The 21,504-nt window shown below is 42.9% G+C and overlaps 3 protein-coding genes across 6 annotated transcripts; all 3 read right to left on the bottom strand.

Annotated features, from left to right (window-relative positions):
* Positions 1–1,052: 1,052 nt before the first annotated feature.
* On the bottom strand, positions 1,053–7,738 carry npm3 (nucleophosmin/nucleoplasmin, 3). The gene is made up of 5 exons (XM_049600912.1): positions 7,566–7,738; positions 7,313–7,398; positions 7,013–7,132; positions 6,832–6,925; positions 1,053–1,566 (listed from the first exon to the last, which is right to left on the bottom strand). The coding sequence occupies exons 1-5, from the start codon at positions 7,636–7,638 to the stop codon at positions 1,448–1,450; spliced, it is 492 nt and encodes a 163-aa protein (XP_049456869.1). The 5' UTR covers positions 7,639–7,738; the 3' UTR covers positions 1,053–1,447.
* On the bottom strand, positions 1,578–6,816 carry LOC125903776 (piggyBac transposable element-derived protein 4-like). The gene is made up of 2 exons (XM_049600911.1): positions 3,701–6,816; positions 1,578–3,575 (listed from the first exon to the last, which is right to left on the bottom strand). The coding sequence occupies exons 1-2, from the start codon at positions 4,997–4,999 to the stop codon at positions 3,090–3,092; spliced, it is 1,785 nt and encodes a 594-aa protein (XP_049456868.1). The 5' UTR covers positions 5,000–6,816; the 3' UTR covers positions 1,578–3,089.
* Positions 7,739–8,958: 1,220 nt separating the features above from the next.
* On the bottom strand, positions 8,959–21,252 carry oga (O-GlcNAcase). Of its 4 annotated transcripts, none has more exons than XM_049600048.1 (19): positions 20,715–21,252; positions 19,898–19,949; positions 19,686–19,783; positions 19,380–19,510; positions 19,058–19,229; positions 18,867–18,965; positions 18,473–18,757; positions 18,184–18,342; positions 17,840–18,030; positions 17,346–17,621; positions 17,053–17,256; positions 16,454–16,628; positions 14,843–14,896; positions 13,262–13,347; positions 12,074–12,178; positions 11,639–11,730; positions 11,356–11,548; positions 11,084–11,243; positions 8,959–10,922 (listed from the first exon to the last, which is right to left on the bottom strand). In XM_049600048.1, the coding sequence occupies exons 1-19, from the start codon at positions 20,878–20,880 to the stop codon at positions 10,786–10,788; spliced, it is 2,835 nt and encodes a 944-aa protein (XP_049456005.1). In that variant the 5' UTR covers positions 20,881–21,252; the 3' UTR covers positions 8,959–10,785. The 4 variants fall into 4 exon arrangements, with proteins under 4 accessions (XP_049456005.1, XP_049456006.1, XP_049456008.1 ...); XM_049600049.1 differs by having other exon boundaries at positions 17,361–17,621; XM_049600051.1 differs by lacking the exon at positions 14,843–14,896.
* Positions 21,253–21,504: the final 252 nt, after the last annotated feature.

Raw genomic sequence — 21,504 nt, 5'->3', positions numbered from 1 at the left:
ATTGTGTTCTGTGGCGATCAGCAGTGATGTGGTGGTTCACTTTTACACTGTGATCTGTAGCCTATAGTTCGGCTTTAGCTTCTAACTATCTTTGTCTTTTTAACCTGTTGTTGCTGCTGAGTCAGTTTGACATCCTGGATATATCCTTCTAACACAGACTGTAGACCCCTCTGTCTGCTTCTCTCTGGAATCACTGTTTCATTTTTACAAAAATATATTTCTACAGGGAGTGCAGTTAGTTACAGTGTGGGCTCCATCCTTACTCCAACAGCTTGTCAGACCATCACAAAGGGGCGGGGCTTAGTGAAATGTCAGTTGCAATTTTTGGGGGTGTTTCTGGTTAAGAAAAAGGATCTTACTCTTTAACAATGAGGCCTGTGTCTCAATAATGTTGTTAGACACTCGTAATGATAATCTGAGCCTGTCAGTGGCAAAAACAAGCACTTTTAGAGGTCAAGTGATGGTGCACAAGGGCCCCCGAGTGGTTGAATTGCAGCCTGTATTTTGGCTGCTGGCAGTAACCCTTTGGCTCTATACTCAACCACTTTCAAAAACTGTTGTCTCCATTTGTCACTTTGACACAAAAATAGTGTCCAGGTTGAAAAATACCCAACTTACCCATACACCTATTTTCTCAATGAGCTTCCATTTAGGTGATTTTGATTTTACTTGAAATCTACTTAAACACAATGCTGGCTTTTGTCTACATGTGTCTAAATTATTATCTTCTCAATGTGTTGTGTTTCAAAGAAGCGACTAAACTTGAGTGACCATATTGGTACATAAACTGTATAAAAGTTACTATTTTATTCATGATTTCAAAGGGAAGACAAATGAAGACACAAACAAATGTTTTCTTGCATTCATTGTAAGTACAAAATCTTCACATTTCTGACATATCACATAGAAAACAGTATTTTTGGAACTACAAACATCTGGAAGTGGAGATACTCTTGTGCGCCAAGAACATGAAGTAAACTGTAGGTGAGTCGTGTAATTGCACCATTCAGCTGGAATTATGATTAATCTGGAAACTTGTTTTGTCTGACAAGTACATACGCACACACGCACACACACACACACACACACACACACACACACACAAAGGAGTTTACTTTTACAAGAGCAGTATCTATAAACAGTACAAGAATCCACTGGTGCAATAAATCCTTGTCAGTGGTGACTGTATCATATACAGTATAAAACACTGGGTAGCATTTATCAGGAAAAACAGTTCTTCTCTAAGTGAACGTCGGAGTCCGTCATGATGTTACTTCCTCCCACAGCGCTTTTACCTAACAGCTGCCACACTAAGCATTCACCTGGCTGTGTGGAAGAAGTGGTGACTCTGTAAGATGCGTCAGTCCGGTACAAAAAAACGTATTTCCTAAAAACAAATCAGTGAGTGAGTGGAGCCTTTCCAAAAACCAATCAGTGACCTCTCCGCCTACTGCTTCTGCTTCTTCTTCGCTGGTTTAATGGGGGTGATGTCTTCCTCCTCTTCCTCCTCCTCATCATCATCGTCGAAATCCTCATCAGACATGTCCGACTCTTCGACCTGTGAGGCTGCAAAAACACAGACGACCAAGTTAAAACATTTGAATTAAATGAATCCTGGTATTTAATTATAAAGGTCAGAACATCAGTTTATTTAAACTGCCTTTATAATTGACCTCGTGCGTAGTTAGTGATATGCAGCTGCACGCCCTCATTACAACCAGTGATGAGAGCAAAAGGTGTCTAATTATAAAAGTATTGATAAATGTGCATGGCAGATTGTTAAATAACTTACAATATACACATAAAACACTTACCAGAAATCGGATAAAAAGTGTCAAAGGTCTTGGATCTTAACAAAGAAATCTGACATTTGATGGTCCAAAGATGCATTTCACTTTTTCATGTAGGTGAGATTAAGTTATAGAGAAACTGAATAAAGAAACTGAGTATTTCAGAATCATAAGAATCAAAATGTTATCCAACTGTTGCCCAACGATTACACCATTATGCAGGGAAACAAAAGTTTACTGCATCTATTGAGGGTAATTACAAAGCAACACATTGGTTGTCAGGTAATTGGATTACATTTTCGACATACACAGCAGCATCAATGATCAGCGCAACAGCTGCCCACTATTTTATTTTGTTTAACTGGTTGGTAAATGGTAATGGACCTGCACTTTCTAGTCTTACGAACTACGAGTCACATTCACCCATTCACACACACTGGTGGCCGAGGCTACCGTACAAGGTGCCACCTGCTGCACAGCTTTAACACACAAACTGATGGACAGCCGACGGGGGCAATGTGGGGTTCAGTATCTTGCTCAAGGATACTTAGGCATGCAGACTGGAGAAGCAGGGGATCGAACACTCATCTTCCAATGAGTGGATGACCCGCTCTACCTCTGAGCCACAGCCACCAAATGATTTCAAAAAGGTCTAAGTTGAGAAAAATAACTTAAGCTAAGAAAAAACAACTACTAACTCGCATTTAAATACTGAAACCAGAGACTGATATTTTTGCTTAAAAATAACTTAATTGATTTAATGATTTTAAATTTTTGTTGATGAGCTAATTCAACCTTTGAGCGCTGCTAAGAAAAAAACATTCATTTTTCTTTAATTTTTTTGTCTGTTCCTCCAGGTTTGTTTTTATTCGTTATTATGTTTTGTTATTAAACTGTTTAATTAATTTAAATCATTTTTTAACCAAATGTTAAACCTTTACATGCCAGTTTGTATCGTATACCACTATTTGCATTTGTTGGGAAAAAATATATATATAACTAGTGAAACATTTTCAACATACTAACAGATAATGAGACTATTTCACTGTTATTATCTCAGTCTGGCGAGGGTCAATCATAACCCACAACACTGATTTGTTTTTTTTGTTTTTTTGGTGCGATGTTAGATTTTTAAAAAGCCCTTTCATTTCCTCTCATGATCACAATATGTCATGCTATGCTCCCCCTGGTAAAATATAAATTTTTGCTCAATTCCTCCAGGTTTTTTTTATTCTTTTTATTTAAATGTTTTTCTAAAGAACTAGCTATGTACACTTAGGACAAACTGTCCTCTATCAGTCACTGTCCTCCTGCAAGGCACGTCCCACAGCCTTTCCATGTGTGGTCCTTGCACAGGAACTTGCCACACTTGGCACAGACGTTGCGCACCCTGCTCTTCTTCATGCTCTCTGGGCACAATTCACAAGGTCGTCGTGCCTTTGCTCCTGGAGACAGAGGAGGCACCTCTGCAGAGGTTCTGGCCTCCTTGGCATCCTCGCTGCGCGCTTCCTTCTCCTCCACCATGGCTGCCTGGGCTGCTTGAACGAAAGCAGCGGCACTCGGCCCGCGGGGAATCCGCTCACGCTGGAGGATGCAAGGGATCACCAGCTCCTTCCCTAGCAGCTCCAGGAAGATGCGGCGGCGGTATTTCTTTTTGATTTCCCAGTTTGGGTGCAGGCAGGTCCACAGGACGTACGAGTAGTAAGCAGAAACATCCAGCATGTTGTAAAACAGCGTCAGGGGCCATCTGGAGCTCTTCCGACGGCAGCTGTAAGTGCCCACACACTGAGGGGGGGACAAGCGGAAAAATTGTTGCTCATCACAACCAAATTCATTCTTTAAGTAACGCCTTCACGTAACTGCAGTAAGTACTGAATAATAAAAGCCCTAAATATATTTCAGGCACATACCTTGTCCAAGTTGTCCACGCCGCCCTTGGACTTGTTGTAATCGAGAATAATCATTGGCTTCTTGTGGACCTCCTCGCTGATGGAGGCTTCTCTGTGCTTTGTAGACATCAGCACCACGTTTTTGCCTTTCTTGGGTACGTACGACACCACAGTGTGGGTCGCTGTGTGAGCAAAGATGCTGGAGAGCACTTCTCTGCCCAACACATTGACAAGTTGGGGAGGGAGCTCAGGTTTACCTTTGCGCACTGTGCCGACCATGGCCATTTTTCTTTTCAGGAGCTCCGTGCCAAGCTCGTAGCTGGTGAAAAAATTATCAATGGTGACAGTGCGTCCCTCCAGCCCCTGTGTCATCTGCAGCACCACTCTTTTCCCCTGGCCGACCTCTCTTGATGCCTCCTCCTTGCCGCTGTAGATGGCCATGTTCCAGGCGTAGGATGTTGACACGTCGGCCAGGGTCCAGATTTTTATACCATACTTGGCTGGTTTGCTGGGCATGTACTGTCTGAAGCTGCAGCGCCCCTTGAAGCCAACCAGCTGCTCGTCGACACAAACGTCCGCCCCTGGGTTGAACATGTGAGAGAGCCGCTGAACCCACGGCTCCCATATGGGCAAAATGGCGGCCAGCTTGTTGTCACTGAGCCGCTTTCGCCGGGCCAGTTTATCATCAAACCGGAGTTTCATGGCAATTAACTCAAATTTTTTGCGGGACATTGTACCACGAAACACCGGGCGGCCTATCGGCTCCTCCCACAAGCTGAGGGTGCTTTCTCCCCGGGAACGATACACCCCCGCCAGCAGCAGTAGGCCCAGGAAACCCCTCAGCTCCGTCTCAGTGATGTCTTTCCAATGATTTTCAGTCCGCTTGCCTTCCAGGTTGGTCATTTTGAGGATCAGCTGGATCATGTCATTCGTCAGAAATAAATCCAAGCAGGATGTCAGCTGGTCCGTTATGTTTCTCTTGGCATACTTTGTCAGCCCTGGGACAGGTTTTGTGGGAGCCTGCACATAACGATACATTTGCTCAGCAGAGGGTGACCACTTGATGCTCTTGTTCTTGGAGACCCATTCTATCCTCTCAATCTCCATCAGGTTATCATCCTCATCCTCCATTTTATAATCTTCAGGAAAGCTGGAATATTCGTCCTCAGAGCTGTCTTGTTTTGCCGATGGTTCCCACTCCACATCAGATGAGCAGACTGAATCAGAAACCTCATCTGGGGTAGAGGAGGCTAAAGAGTCCGGGCTGGAGACCCGTTTTATCCCCTCAGTCTCCATTAGGTTATCATCCTCATTCTCCATCTTATAATCTCCGGGAAAGCTGGAATATTTGTCCTCAGAGCTGTCTTTTTTTGGCGGTGGTACCCACTCCTCATCAGATGAGCAGACTGAATCAGAAACCTCATCTGGAGTATAGGAGGCTAAACAGTCCGGGCTTGAATTGCGGGAGCCACTGGCTGGAGTCACGGAGTGGGCCTGCCTCGGTTCGAGGGGCTTGGGTTCGGCGGCGGAGGCATCAGGGCCTAGAGCTGCCGAGCCGGGTTGGTTCCTGGAAGAGGCCGAAGGAGGAGCTGCCGAACGGGATCGGGAAATACGAAAGTAAAACTGATGTGCCTACATGATTGCTCTCACAGTTAAGAAATTAACATTCCTGGAGCTGGCTATATTTCTAAGTTTAGAGCGGCTGCACCTGCATACACAAGCTCATGCTCTACCCGGCATTATTTTGATTTTTTTGCACTTCGCAATTCGCTGTGCTGAAATTGTTGTGGGAGAGCCGATTATGTTGATGTTGGATCGACGGGGCATGAGTCCATGTTGATATCTGATTTTACGCGGAGGGGATTGAACTTCTCTTTGATCCGTTATATTGAAAGACATCTGAATCAGTGGAAATGAAAAAATGCTATGAGAACCGTGTATGCATGTACATGCGCAAATCAGAGCAATGAAAAAATGCCATGGGAATCACAGGCTCTGTTTCCCTGGCTTGTGTATAGGCATGCTTGTGCGTGCATGAACGTGCACCACTGTAACGTCATGGGGAACAGAACTGAGAATTGAATCAACTTCATTAACTTTTATTTCAAGGGAGAAAAAAAAATGTGGTTTTAATGGAAATCAATCTTCCAAATTTAAAAGGGATTCAACAGTTTTTTAAAATCACATTGTAGAAATTATATATTATATAGTATAAATACAATTCATTAGAAATCTAGACTTCAATAAAACAGCATAAACTGGTCATGAGGGCATAAACTAACTCAGGGGCTGTCCACACCAAAGTGGGTATTTATAAAACTGTGACTCTTTGCTCACGGTTTGGCCTTTCATCCACACGTAACCGCAGTTTTGGGCCCCTGCAACCGGAGTTATTTGTCACCGGAGTCCAGGGTGAACTTTTTGGAAAAGTCCGGTGTCAGTAGTCATGTGTGGACAGGATAACCGCAGTTATTTTGTCTCGTCTCCATTGTATGACGTCACAATGTGCGACGTAAACAGAAAACAGCTGTGTTATTACCCGATCCAGAGTGTGCGAGAGACAATTTGAGGATGGAACTAAACAAAATACTGCTGCTATTTAGCAGCATATCAGCACTTTGTGGCTGTAACATACAACTAACGCTACTCAACCACATCCAGCAAGAGAGGCGCAAGAGTGTGCTATTACGGAGACTGCTCCTGCTGCATAATAGTACGCTTGTTGTTGTTTTTCCGATAATGACGTTTTACTGCCTTCTGATTGGCTACAATGGCCTTACAGTTAGGAGTTATATTGCCACCTACTGCTTTGGCATGTGTATTACATTGCTTGATAGTGGAATTTGCGGTGTCATGTGGACGGAGGTATTTTTATTACACCGCTCATATGGACGCAGATTTTTTAAAAACTGGAGGCCAAAAAAGTTCGGTTTTAAAAATACCTGTGTTCGTGTGGACTAGGCCTCATTGTTTCAGTTCTAAAGCAGTGTACCCACGTGACTGTTTTTATTTTTTAAAGAATGTGAGTTATTGGTCTGATAAAAATGCTGAATGTCGTAGAGAACAACATTAACTGTATTCTGATAAAACCTTACGGAGCACATACAGCAGATATATTCTCAGTGGGCCATTAGTTGCACTGGGGGGCTTACCTATGAGGTGTAACCCGCTGACAGTGACTGGTCCTGTCCCAGCCTTCAGCCGGATGGTCACCGGCGCCTTCAGCTCAAACTCTCCGAGACTCACCTGAGATAAAGAAGGTAACGGTTAAGACACGTCTCTACCATGTGCTGTTCATTAATGTGCACGTAGAGAGAAGTCACTGTACTGTACCATGGGCAGACAGCTGGTGTGAAGGTTGGCGATGGGCACTGAAATAGTCTTTCCTTGGTGGTTCATGGCGGTTACCTCCACCACATTGCTTTCCTCTTTGCAGCCTTCTCCCAGGCACACCTGCAGGAATCAGAAGAATTCAGTCAGCTGACATTTATTCAAACCTGGTTTACCTGATTTTACACATCACTATGGTGCAACAGCCTCAGATATTTAAATACACACTTTGATGTGAATCCTGCGTTGAAGTGGTGCACGCAGTGAGTGGGATTATACAAACTCTGCTGCAACTGTACATACTGTTCTAAGTTCAAGGAAGTGCTCCAGGTCCTCCTCTTCGTCTCCTTGGAAAGTGTAGAAAGGTACTTTAGAGGACAGCTCGCAGCCTGGAAGACACATCAAAACCAGCAGGATTTTAATGGCATTTTTTTATTGCATGTAAATTAGTGCACTAAACATCAAAGCAGCTTCTTCACTGTCGACACACCACAGAGGAGACCCACGTGTGCGCCACCTGAGCTGAACTGATAAACTGTGTTTCAATGGTTCTTACTGAACAGGAAGCTCTCCAACTTGGATTGACCGACCGGTCCGATGTCCGAGCTCTCCTCGTCGTGATAAGACATCTTGTCAAAGCTGTGACGTTGGGTTTGCTGTTAAGACTTTATAGAGAAATTAGCCCTCCTCGAAAAACAACAAGCGCGTCGCAAACTGTACAGCATGCATGTGACGTCATCAGTGTGCGCCTTTTCCCGGGCGATGTTTTTTTTTTTCTTTTTTCAGACGAAGATGTTAAAATTAAATTAAATTAAATAATTTATTTTTTAACATTTATATATAGCCTGTAAATAAACAAACAATAAAGGTCATTTAAACTAAATAAATAAATATACTAATAAAAAATAGAAAAACTGCTACGTCCATTTTTTTTTAAATGCGTAGCTGTCGAAGGAACCAAAACATGCAAAAAATCTGAAATTATAGTTTATTAACAATTGCTTTTCTACATTTATAAACACGTCTTTAGCTCATACACTTCCCACACAAAATACATAATTGATATAAGTGTATAATGCCATTTCCCATGTGTCAAGGGCTTGTTTCAGGCATAATGCAACACTACAGATCAAAGCTTGTAAACGTTCATGACCACAACACTATCAGTTATGCTAACAGTGCCAAACCTGTTTGTGTACTGACATAATCTTCCTTTTATTTGTCACAACAGGAACACTTGTCTCAGGACAGGGATGAAAGACCTGCAAGTTTCAGTTCAAGACAAACTCACAAATATGATCTGTGCAACAAAAAAAGGACACAAAGCATCAAAGGAACTTATTATGATTTATTAGTTTTGAATCTTATGTATCTCACATACAAATTTTACACTGGTAAACTGTTACTTTTATGACCCCCTGCCCTCCCAACCCTATTCTCATATAATCAAAATGGACAATAGGAGCCCTTTCCCTCAGTCACGGCCCGTTTCTATCAAAACCTGTTGGCAGAAGAGAAAACTGCAGCGTCGACCAACTGCAAAAGGAGCCATTTAAAATGAGTGAAAACTCTGCTGTCGTTGTTCAGAAGACGAACAGCAGACCTGTTGCTGAAACAGGACAGGGCGTTGTGACAAGGCCAGCACTTTGTATTCCTTAAAGGACGACGGGAAGCTAGCCACAGTTTCGATAAAGATATACAAAATAATAACACTTTATGATCGACAGTGTTTACAGACTGTCTACGAACTACAGTATCATGCCCACAGAGGCGAGTGGCATGCTTCTTCCTCTATGTAGCATAAGATGAGGTTACTCTAATGACCGCCACGGCAAATCCAATACACCTCATGCACATTATGAATGTACACAGTATCAAAACATCACATTGGCAGGCAGCTACTGAAGAGCAACTGATGATCCTCGTGTAACCAACAGAACACTCCTATCTATTAGACCAAGTGCTTTTATTTTTATCAACTACACAGATTTACAAAAACAAATGGGAAATGCGGCAGAATATAAAACATTCAATGGACAGATAGGAAAAGGCCCGAGGAATTTCTGCTCCATGCCCCCACGGCTACAGCCTTACAGCGTGGGAGTCAGCACCGCTTTGGTGATGGAGGAGCGCTCACCAAGGCTCGACTGAGAAGACATTCACTTGAGAGTATGCGACGCAGGGAGGGATGCAAGCTGTCAGATGTAAACTGATTATTTTCTTTTACCAGTGATGAGCACAAGCTAGCTTTTTAGCACAGCTCACCTCCTGAACAGAGCCCAGATCAGCTGGTGCTTCACAAGTCAGGTTTGGAATTAGTGGTTAAGAGAAAACTGAGCAGACAGTGGGAGGGTTAATGCTTCCAAGTTTTAGTTTAACTCCGACGTCGATGCCAGTCAAATGTTACATTTTTCTACTCAATAGCAGATCAGAATGTCAAGATTTGGTCCCACTGGGTACTGCTATAAGAAAATGTTGATTTGAGTGCATTAAGTAACTACTTAAATTAACTTGACATAACTTAACACGAGAGTTGGAACTTCCTCTGACAGTGATACCCCTGTCTGAAGTATAATGCATGGGTCTGGTAGGGCAAAATTAAGACATGTGACTTTCAATGTCAGGATACATCTCTGAAAATCGAGCAACAACAAATCCAATGTCTTGAAATCACCATGTTCCTGCTGTATCTGACTAATACAGGTTAGAGAGCCTTTACGCAGAAGACACTGGAGTCTGCAATATACACCTAAATCCAAAGGCAATGAACCAAAAGGCAATAGCTCAAAGGGAAATAAGCAAAAAAACAAAAAACAGCTGAATTATGAAAAAAAAAAGAAAAAAGAAAAATGGCCACAAGCAAAGCGCTGAACAGGAACAGGCTGTGAACCATGTTTGTAAACTCGTGGAAGCTTTTATATTGCTCTCCAAATGTCTATTACTACTTGAATGGAAATTCAGGGGAACCTCCTTGTTGAGTTTTTAACAATCTCAACGAATATTATTCCCTGGCTGGTCTTATTGACGAGCCCCAAAAGCTACACTTTTACACCCTTCATGTGTGCAGACTCAACATCTCACATCACTTTTTGATAGAGGCACGCTGCTTGAAAGGCCTCCTTTTCCAAGTCTACTGTGTGCAACTGAAAATACCATGAAGTGACGATGAAAGGCAAACTCTCACATAGCACCTCGCATCCTGTATAAAGGTGTCCTACTTATGTCGACAGCTGCGTTGTTTCTCTTTCAAAGCTGGGAAAGCAGGATGTAGGGGTAGTAAGACACTAGCTGAGACACAGGCTGCCCTCATTTCACAATCTGCCTCCATTTCAGATACAGACACTTTGCGTCAGGGCATGCGGGCAATATCCATGTAATGGCTACTGGATTAAATCAGAAAAAAGGCTTATGGAGTTATTACTTCCTGCCTCTTGGAGGTATATGGGTAGTGGGACCCCACAAATCATTGCGGGAGTGCCACTCTTCCATGTTGGCTCATATCAACTGATTACAGATCGCTCTTCGGCCTTTTAGCTTCCAATCTGCTGAATCCGACAGAGCCATAACATCTAAGGGCAGAGCAGGAAATCTGTGTGTGCGACTGCTGTGCTTCTGTACACAAATCCTAAAAAGAGGTTTCCCGGGGCTAGCCCAGATGGTAATGTAGTATAAAATCATCATGGAAGTTTTTTTTTTTCCTCATTAATGTAGCAAACTTGTTTATGCCACACGTTGACTTGCTCTCTCTCTGTCTGTTATCGGAGCAGGACGTTTCTTCATAGGCTGCGTCCCATAATGATGACATCTTTGGGAAAGCCCTCCATTTTGGCCACTTCGAAGCATCCCAGCTTACTATAGAAGTCCAACATTCTCTTATCAGTCTGACGAACCTTACAGAACGCACCCAAGGAGCCTGGAAGAAACAAGTAAAAAGACAGTATTACATTTGGTGGCAGGTTTAAAGATTTGTAGAATCAGAAATAGACTCCATCTTCCCAACATGGCTAATAGCCTTAACACTGTAAGTAGTAGCAATGAACACTGCTGTCAGAGCTGAAGATGGCTGCCACCTACCGTTGGCCTTAAGAGAAGATAGAAGGCATCCCATCATGCTTTTGGCCACACTGGGGTCAGTGACCTTTGCGTGAATATCAACCTTGATGAGAGAGGGGAAGTTGGAGAGGAAAGAGTCTGGAAGACCCTCCTCCTCTTCGTGGAAACTCAGCATCATCTTCTACGGGGACGACAGACAGAGACAGTAAAGTAAAATATAACAACAGGAGACACAATCATGTGCCAGCTGATACAGATGTCATGACAGTAAGAGAGATGGATTAAGATCCTACTTCAGCCTCTGTGAGGTCCTTCTCACAGTCAGGTTTGAGGTATTTCTCTTGCATGAAGGGAATCCAGTTCAACTTGCATTTCTTGACAAAGGGCTTGACATCCACAGTTCCAAGAGCGTAACCGCAGATCCCTTCTTCGTCCTCCAGCACGAACCCGTAGTCTGAACTCAGTGTCAGGAGACCTCCTACCAACCTGTGAACAAACAGGAAACATTTTGTCAGTCATGTTGATTTGCGCTGCAGTGAAACTGCAGGTCAGGCTTTAGTCATCTCCATGTTTTACCTGTCTCCTATGAGGTCAGGATCCTCATCAGAGACTGGTACGCCCTCCATTCCTTCGGAGTACATTTCTTTACAGATTTTATAAATTGCAGTCTGCAAAAGAGAAGACAGGTGCAGCTGTAGCGCGATCAATCATGACACTAGATATAAAAGCCAAAGCTAAGACCAGACAATGCCACAAATAATGTCAATGTTACATATGTTTGCTGATGCGAAGAGTGTGTGAGCACAGCATTGTGGCACATTAAGTGCAAAGCATTCACAGCTTTAACTAGGCCAGTTCTGCTGGGAATAGCAACTGGCTAACATCATTCTGCAACATTTTGGTTCTGACATTATTTATGCTTACTAACTGTCAGTATTTAGGATGCAATACTTGAGTTTTGGTACAAAAATAAGGTGCACAAGGCCATGACTTAACACAAAAACATCTTACCTCATCTTTGGGATAGTACGGCCTTATGGAATAGATTTTGGAGGTTGGCAATGAAGGTGGAGGCTGGTAGAAAAGATCGTTTGCCCCATCTATTGGCAACAATCTCTGTGGGTATCAAAAGAAACAGGTTCAGTTTCACTGAGACCAGGTGGTGTGCTGCTTTGGCTCACTGCCTCTCTGAGCATTTGCTGCAGTTGAGCCACTATCAAACCAAAAGGAACTACAGAGGAGAGCAAAGTGCTTCGGAATGACAAATATTGTTAAATAAAACCATATAAAAGGTATAAACTGATATTCCTTGTTGATCTGACAGTGGACAACAAGAGCAAACATCACAACTTTGTCATTTTGCTAAAGGAACATAGCACAACAAGCACGTACATATTTGCTTTTCAAATATAATAAAACAAGGGTGGTGTTTTGGTCTGACTAAGGTTTTACTGGCTGAAGGAGATGCTCCTTTCCCTTTTGTAAGACATCGCAATATTTCGCTGCGCAGGACCCTCCTGTTGAGAAAAATAATGATGCTGGCGCAGAGAGGCAGGGAGAACTCCAGGAAAAAAACCAATGAGGCAAATTAAATGAGTTAACTTAGTAATTCAAAGGCATATTAGTTGCCATCATGAGGCTTGCAACTCTCCAAGAATGGAGATACTACTTGAGACTGGGTAAGTGTGTTTGATCATGGAGTTTTCCCATTGCAACATGCTTGTGTTCTCGCTGGCGCTGCGATGCTTGTGCGTGCGCTTGCAAAGGGTTGGCTTGGTAATTTGTGCGCTGTGCTTTCCTGCAAAGAAATGAGATGTCATGAAAATAAAAACCTAGCCATGCTCGCTTGCGCCGCATGCGCTAGGGAAAAGCAGCATCTCCTTGGGCAGTTGCTGAAAGAAATTCAAATTAATCATTTGGAAAATGCCACGCCAAACACTGGCTGTAACCTGTTTTTGTCAGGATGGGTTACAGGTCACCCATACTCCTCCCACTGCCTGACAGTATCCCAAAATCAATACAAGGGCATGGACTTCTTTGGAGACTATGTAACCTGGATGTTATGAAGTCCGACCCATTACAATCAGCACACCTTCGACAGACCAAAGCCCTTCATACCTACGCACATATTACCATTGTGGTCTTTGCTCACAACACTCTTTTTCCATTAGATTGCTGTAAATTCGGTGCATGAGATACCTGGAACTCTCCTGCTAGACCTCCCCTAAAGGCCCAGGGTTCTTGGTCTCCTCTAAGGAACTGTGCTGAGGACTGACTACGACACCCTGTTAGGAGCAGAGCCAAGCGGACATTGTTACCACAGGATGGGGCTCTCTGACACAGATGAAGGTAGTGGGGAGATGGGGAGGAAGGGGGTCATATGTATCTAATAGCATTATCCATATAAATAAATTAATCTTAATTTACTCATTAAAACATAAAAGGACCTAATTTGGAATGAACTATATTCAGAGGAAATACTTTATGATAAAATGGGGCTCGAGCAACTAAAGCTTACGTGTTGGCAAAAAGAAATCAGGTCCAAATTTCTGTGTCAGTACAACAATGCCACACTGCTCCATGTAACATGGTATGCAGAGCTTTAAATAAAAGTTAATTCACGCAGTGAGGAATGCACGCTCTCCATAAAGTGATGAGAGATCAGAATTAAGTGCAGTTCAGCCCCCTTGGTGTTTCAGTGAGGGTACTCGCTTGAAAACTGACGGACATCATAAATATTACACTGACCATCAGAACGGAAACCCCATGCTGTCTATGGACTACAAGAGTAAGCTTCAGCTGCCGTCACCCCACTCATCTCAGCACCCCGTGTGAAGTCACATTCTCATCTTATCTGCCTCGTCACATGACTGGGGAGCATGAGTCATCAAACCAGGAAGTCAGAGCAAGCGCTGGTGTGAATGTTCCCTGAGTTAAAGGGCCTCTCAGCTTACTAGTAAAAGCCACAATCAAACAGACCAAAGATGAAATGCGCCATAGGGACAAGTCGCATGTATCTAAAGCACACTCTTACAAGTATGTATACTGTAGCGTTCCCGCTAACAAAGTCTAACCCTGGTTGACAATAAGCCCTGTCATGTGACCAGACAAATGCAGCGCGCGGGAAGGACATCTAACACTGCTTTACATATGAACCTTACCCTGACACTTTTATACAATTCCTCTGTTGAACTGACACAGCACAGCACGCAGATGCACCCACGGGAAGGAACTCTGAACTTGCTTGCCCAAATTAAAAACCACAAAACAGACAACAGAATGGTCTCTTGGTGGATGACTTCCACCTCAATTACCTGTTCAGACTGCATTGTCTTAACACAATCACAGTTAGGCAGAACACATGCAACTTTTGATCTTCCATAATCAAGCCAATGTGTGTGTGAGCAGTTATAGCAGTTATCAAAACTACACAATCAGTAATATCCCTGAGTGCAATGAAGATCCTGCCACGGTTAAGTTTCAAAGCCAAGTGTAAATTTCCTTGAGTAGGTGCATCGGGCTGGCCTGAGCCAGTTCTATAGGCCTACTAACAGAAACAAAAAAAACAAGTTAGAGAGATGCTGCCAAAGAGAGAAATTTGGGAGTTAACACTTAGGATTCCAAGCTAAATCGCTGCGCAAAATGTGACTTCATCCGGAGGGCTGCTTCCTTTCCTCCAAATCAATCTTTTAACATATATAAATCTAGTTTAAGAAAAACAAAATCCATAAATCCCTTTCAAACATTAACAAAACAAAAAGGCGCTTGCACTGTGCATACATCGGCCACTGTCGATCCAATAGCAGTAGAAACTTGTACTGTGGATTCTTCCATCTGTACATAGTGAAGGGAGAAAACAGTAGAAAATAGTTATTAGTAAGTGTTCTCAGTACAATTACCAGGGAGGTTGCGACTAAGTGCCGGCTGCACAGCTTCTACTAAAGGGAAAGATTGGGGACTGATGTAAAAACCTGATAACAGCAGAAGTCAACAGTTAGGCACTTAATGACACTGCAGTTATTAAGAGGAATATTCAAAGATAACTATTTTCACAGAGCACTTGATTTCCTCTATGATGCTAGAGGGATTTTAATCATTTACTGATGCATTAAGTCAGTAGTGTGGATTTTTGATGTGACTTTGCCAGTGTGGGTATGCTGCCTGCTGTGTACTGTGGGCTAGAGTCCTCAGCTTTACCATGTAGGACAGAAACCTGTGAATGAAACTGGGTTACAGGGGGTAACCTACAGGCCATGCTGGTGCTTCAGACTATTCAAAAGTACACTCCAAAAAAGATGGAGATGTTATTACATGGACGAATGTCACTCAAACTGCATCACAGTGAACCATCTGAAAGAGCGAAAGAAAGGATGAGGGTAGAGGGAGAAAGAGGGAGAGAAAGAATATCCTCTCTTACAAAAGATGATGGATCCCACAGTGATGCAGATTGAGCAAACAACTCAGCGGGTTCAAATCCACTGAGACTACCCAGTGAGGCAACTCAAAAGTTCCCATCATATTTTCACATGGTTCATGTTAAAAACCAGCTGAAAATACAGAGACCAGCTCAGATATTTCTGACTCATTTTATGCACCAGAATGGCCTTCCACAGTCAGTCAGTCAACTTGCTCTCCAAGCTCGCGTGCGCGCTAGGGCATGGAGGAGGGGAGGGGGATGGGGACTTCCCCCTGGCTCCCATCCCCACAGACAAGAGAGATGGAAGCAAGTGTGTCTGTGTGGGAATGCAGCAGTGATGTTACTGGATACACAGCAAGCAGCAATAACCCTGCTGGGACGTTTGCCACAGAGACCCAGTTTAGATATCACTGAGATGGGGCAGCTTGTTATGGGATAAATAAGGAGGATGCTAGCGGTGCAAGCGGCATTCAGTCAGACGAGAAAAAAAAAAAGAGAAGACAATCATCAACATGTGTGAAACAAGAGAAATTAATAAGATCGTAACTATTGAGAGGTGATGCGACTAGCCTGATCAGTGCTAAACTTATGTATGATAAACTGCCATTAATTAAAAGTGGGGGTATTAGCCACTACTCAGATTCTTAGCCTGTCTACAGGTGGTGTCTAAGATCTCTAAGAGCCATACTTCTCTATATCTTTGATCAGTCATATTACCATCTGTTAAGCAGACTGTGCAAGATGTGTGACATAGTTATAAATGTGCCTCAAACTATACAGCTCTAGAGTATGACATAATCCATGCAGCTAACTTTTAAACTGCTTTTTCTTTATATTATCTGATTTTATAAATCTGTGTGCAAATGTGTTTCTGAGAAAAACAAAAGTCAGGATTACCAGACTTGATCAGACTACTGCTATGCTACTGTAATGCTCTCTAAGAGTAAGCGCTTCATGTGTCCCTTCATACGTACCGAGCCACTGGACAAAAGACTTGACCATAGAAATGATGCTCTTGATGTCCCAGATGTACGGGTAGAGGTCGTACAGGATGGTGCGGTTAGCTGAGTTGGAAAGCCGGGTGAACATCTGGATGACGGAGCAGCACATCTCCTCAAACTTCTCTGCCCTTGCTTGCCATTCTGCCACCTGTATGCGACACAGTGATTGGAAATAAGATGTAATAAATAAATAAATAAATAAATAAATAAGAAGGACAGCAATAAACTGCTTTGGTTTATAATAGGCTTTTTGGCATAGTGGACATTTTCACACATCATTACTTTTATTATTTATACCTGTGCTTTTCTGTGATATGTCAAAATGTCTTTGAGAAAGAGGCACATGGTTTAATAAGGTGAAGCTGTAGTTTAATACACATGACACAATGCTCTATGGTGCACTCCATCTCCTATCACACCACCCAATGGGCAGTAATGGTAATACACATCCACCATTTTGTTTTCAGCAACCTATACTATCACAGGCAAGTTCAGTTAATAATGAACTAGTTTTCTCAGCTAGGCCTCTGTCTCTCAACCATGTGTGTGTTTATTTTAATGCATTAACCCACCTTCTCAGTTTCCTTCCTCTTGCAGTTGACACTGACGACGCTGCTGTTGGCTCTCAGCCAGTTGAACTCCTTTAACATCTGCATGGCCTTGGGTCCATGTTCGTAAGGCAGGTAGAAGAGCTCTGCCAGCAAGCACAGGTCCTCAAGTGTGACGGGCTCTGCTGTGAACAGGGGCTTCTCGTTGGGCCCAGGCACAAACAAATCCTGAGGACACAAAACAGAAGCAATGTGACTTTGCGGGGAATTCTGATTTGTTTTTTTGCCTTCAGCTGCGGATATAAAAGGAAACTCACGAATGTTTGCTGCACCTGCTTGAGCTGATCGTCTGTCTGCATAGGAGCGATATCACTACCAGGATCCTCCTGGATAGACTCTTCAGGGGACTTTGACTCTGTGAGACTCTCCTTGTCTGTATCCATGGGCTTCAGGTCCTCAGCCATCTTGTCGGCTAAGATAGGACCAACTTGCTTCTCCTCTGTGTCGGCTACTGCTTCTGGCTCTGGCTCATCCAGCTTCTCATCCACCATCTCCATGGGCTCCTCATCTGAATCCTTCTTCTCCACCTCCACCTGCACGGGAGCAGCATAAACATACTTGTAAAAAAATGCTAAAAAAAATAAAGTAAAACAGAGGCTAAGCATATGATCAGAAATAATCAGTCATTTTTAACCGTATAAATGACAATATGTGCACATCAAAGAGAGCTCATTATCTAAAAGAAACATGAGATAGTCACTTCGGTTATTTAAGTGCTTCTATTTTGTTCCATAGTAACAGTAAACTGCACCTCCTCTTCCTCCTGAGGCCTTTTTGCCATGGGGTGAGAGAGTGGATCCAGACAGAGAGGCGGCATGGCTGGAGACATGATGGGCTGCTGGAACACAGTTGTGACTGTTGTGGAAGAGCAGAGCGAGGGAGCAGCCATGGAAGACACGTCGATGGCTGTGCTTTTGGCACCGCTCTGAGGCACCTGTCGGCCTGAAAGACACAGTTAAGTCTTACTGCGTGTTTTTCAGTCACAGAATTATCATTTTCAGGCTCTCCATGTCAACGCTACGAGCGCATTCTGAGTATTACTGCTAGAAAATCCATTAGCATAGAGATATGATATGATAATGGGACTGCTCTCACTGTTGTATTGATGAGGCACAACAAAGTCCCCGAGCCATTCTGTGAGAGCCAGTTTCAGAGCGAGCTGCGGGCTGTAGAGCATGTCTGTCTCCAGTTCTTCATCACTGCCTTCATTCTCTAACTTGATTTGGATGGACACTGTGCTGTCCTCGCCATCCGCTGGTAAAACAAACAGAAATAAACAACATTCATGAACCACTCGCGTTATGGTACCACTTGACACAATATAACCTCGTACAAAGACCTCATCAAAACATTAGAAATTAGGTAACTTTTGGATCACACTTACTCATGACCACATCCTTGCGCACCCCATTCATATTAGACTTGTACCAGGTGGCCAGAGTGTGGATTGCTACAAAGTTGGACTCAAACTCGCAGTTAGGGTTGGTGAGGACTCCCTTCAGCCTGGGGATGAGCTCTGTGGAGCGGCCCTTGTATGGACCAAGGAAAAGCCTCTTCTGGTCATAGTCATTGGCGTGAATGTTGTCCCAGATTACAGGGGCTCTTCTTAGGATTTTTGACACCTCCTCAATTGACTCCACTGAGATATCTTTGGACACCACCTTGGGGCCTGCAGAAAATTACACACATCACAATTATTAACTGTTTTATTTACTATTCTGACATGTATGCCTAACACCAGGTGTTGGTTAGTTGGTGGGAAAATGTGTTAGACTCACCTGTCCATAGCACTTCAATGCCCGGCAGTAGCTTCTCTCCTACTGTGTGGAGGTAGGGGGACTGAGCAACATTTGGGTAGCAGAATGTTCCACAGTACTCTGCATTTCAAAGCAAGAAAACAGATGAATAAATCAGTAAACAAAACAACTGCGTAAAATGTGCAAAGGATTCAGCCACAAAATTCAAGTACCGGTGGGACAGAAGAGGAAGGTTTCGGGCTCTCCCAGGTACTGGTAGATTTCGTTGGTAATGGTAACCTGAGCGTGTGCAAATGAGCTGAACACCTCTTTGTCAGCAGGGCACATGTTGTGGTCAATATCATCAAAAAGTAAGGCAAATGACTTGCAGCCAAAGTGAGAAACCTGAGGGGAAAAGGAATGGATTTGAAATGGAAGCCATTAAAATTGTTACAAAACGACCCAGTGTAAGACGTGTGACACTTTTGAAGATATGAGGATATGAAGAGTTTGAAGACATTGCTCATACTTCTGTCATACAAAATGTTGCCATACCTGATCGAGTTTCCTCTTGAGTGCAGAAACCTCTTTCTGATTGGAAAAGGTGATGTCCAGTCCAGGGGAAATGGCATAGATGAACTCTATCCCATGCTCCTTAGCAGCACCAATTAAAGTCATGAGTTGCTCTAGGAGATGGAAGGGGTAAATCACTCAGTGAATGAACTATTGTGCTATGATCACATCTTTGAACCCATTTCTTCCATTTCACCCATGTTTAAAACTTTAATTTAAGATTAACAAGCATTACTCATTTTCCTTGCCCCAAGACAGCTAATCACAAGCTCTGTCCTGAATAGTCACCTGCTTCTTCCACTGAGTACAGCTCTCTCCAGAACATTCTGTGTTTGTAGTCATCTTTGGGTGCATAAAGGTAAGTATTCAGCCCCCATTTCTGCTGCCTGTGAAATACCATGTTATACAAACTCAGTATGACAAATCAAATCATCAAACTGTTATAACATTTTTTATTTAATTGACATGCCTTCTCAGAAAATTCACACAGTGCATCATACCTTCTGAACAACTCTTTCCTCTGTTCCATTGTCCATGGTCGACCATAAAAGCCTGTAACAGAAAACAAAACATTCAGTTTCTATGCATGCTGCAGTGCTGATTTTAAACAACATTTTCCATGCATATTCAGCTGCGTGTCTGCTGCAACTAGCAATTTGCCCTAAGGTGTGGGCTGGACTAAAAGTGCCATTAAACAAACATTGTTTGCTTCCTTAACCGTTAACAGTTTTTCCTGTACTTACCAATTATTCCTTTTGTCTACGAATTATCAAGGAAGTATAAAACAAGCCCTCTTAAGCTCATTTATGAGAAGTCAATACTGTACTTTAATTTTCTTATTCAGTCTGATTAGAAGCCAAACTACAAATAATATTCAATTTATAATTGGGAGCTAACCACAACAAATGACTCTTCATCTTATTAAGATGCAACCCCACCAATGTGTGGTATACTTACTTGATAAATGATGATCAAAGGTAATCCTATTTCAATTTATTTGAATCATTGATGATGACCAATTAATAAGTATCCCCCATACATATTTATTCAGTTATATGACGTGTGACAATGTTGATCAGCAATCGGCAAACATAAGTATTTTGATGGGTTTAAGACAATTTCCAATCGATTCCCAGCAATTGATTTCCAGCTGTTGTCCAATTACTACTGCCTTGTATTTTCCAACTGACAACAACAACAACCTTTCCCCGGGAAGCACGATTGCTGCAGCATTGTGATGCCCTATTTAAGGTTTCAAGCAGATCACAACCGAATCAAATTCCAAATTTGTTTGTTAAAGCTCAAATTCAATATTACCTTCCACGACACCACTGATGAATTTTCTGTGGCCGGTCGGTTCGGCTCCGATGCCGGACTCTTCAGCCGGGCCAGGGGCCTCGGCACAAGCCTCTCCGGAGACTGGGCTGGGGCTCGGCTCACCGTCCACTTGAGGCGTCTCCAGCGTTTTATCTTTCTGAACCATTGTTAGAAATTTCCCACGGTGTTAAGTCAGTAAATTCAGATAAATTGAGAAAAGGCTGAGCTATTTTTAACGCCGGTAATGTCTGTTTAGCAGACAAATTCGCCGAGCAAAACCCGGAGGAAATAAATCGCGTCAGTGTCTGTCTAACGTTAGCTAGCGTACGGTATTAACGAGTCTATCAAAATTCACGAAATATTAGCAACTGCTTCTACGAGATGTAATCGAAATTACCATCGGCTGGTAAAGGACAACATTAATGCTGGTTAATATACAAGGAAAAACAAGCCGTTAGTTAGTTTTTGTCCGATCATTTTCTTCTCTTTATGGTAGATTTGCCCTGGTTTTCAGTCGGTTCTTCCTGTTTACACCGAGTGCGCATGCTCACAGGACTGGATTAAACCAGTTAGAACTAGATCTGCGTGACAAAACACCGCAAAGATGTCACCGAGGCAAAGAGATAGATGACACTTGTACTCCGCAGCGCCAAACATGTACAGGTAGCGAACATTATGAAGAGAAATATTACCTGTTTTTGTGACCATGCAATTGTCGCTAACGAGAAGTGTATTTATTTATTCATGTTATGACATTTGCAGTTGTTCAAAACCTCTTGAATGTAATTTA

The sequence above is a fragment of the Epinephelus fuscoguttatus genome, linkage group LG16 (genome assembly GCF_011397635.1).
Source record: "Epinephelus fuscoguttatus linkage group LG16, E.fuscoguttatus.final_Chr_v1".
Classification (NCBI taxonomy): Eukaryota; Metazoa; Chordata; class Actinopteri; order Perciformes; family Serranidae; genus Epinephelus; species Epinephelus fuscoguttatus.
The sequence above is the reverse complement of the archived record's forward strand: the minus strand, read 5'-3'. Positions and strand labels throughout refer to the sequence as shown.

Bases quoted from the DNA above. Each gene is read 5' to 3' on its own strand.
- LOC125903776 (XM_049600911.1), bottom strand. From the start codon at position 4,999: ATGGAGAATGAGGATGATAACCTAATGGAGACTGAGGGGATAAAACGG. The intron at 3,576-3,700 runs GTATGTGCCTGA...TCCCCCCCTCAG, and splicing joins GCGTGGACAACTTGGACAAG to TGTGTGGGCACTTACAGCTG.
- npm3 (XM_049600912.1), bottom strand. From the start codon at position 7,638: ATGTCTTATCACGACGAGGAGAGCTCGGACATCGGACCGGTCGGTCAA. The intron at 6,926-7,012 runs GTACAGTACAGT...TCTTTATCTCAG, and splicing joins ACACCAGCTGTCTGCCCATG to GTGAGTCTCGGAGAGTTTGA. The intron at 1,567-6,831 runs GTAAGCCCCCCA...GTGTTTTTGCAG, and splicing joins CAGCGGGTTACACCTCATAG to CCTCACAGGTCGAAGAGTCG.
- oga (XM_049600048.1), bottom strand. From the start codon at position 20,880: ATGGTTCAGAAAGATAAAACGCTGGAGACGCCTCAAGTGGACGGTGAG. The intron at 18,031-18,183 runs GTGAGAGCAGTC...TGTGTCTTTCAG, and splicing joins TGTGCCTCATCAATACAACA to GCCGACAGGTGCCTCAGAGC. The intron at 13,348-14,842 runs GTATGCACAGTG...TGCTCCTAACAG, and splicing joins TTGGATCGACAGTGGCCGAT to GGTGTCGTAGTCAGTCCTCA.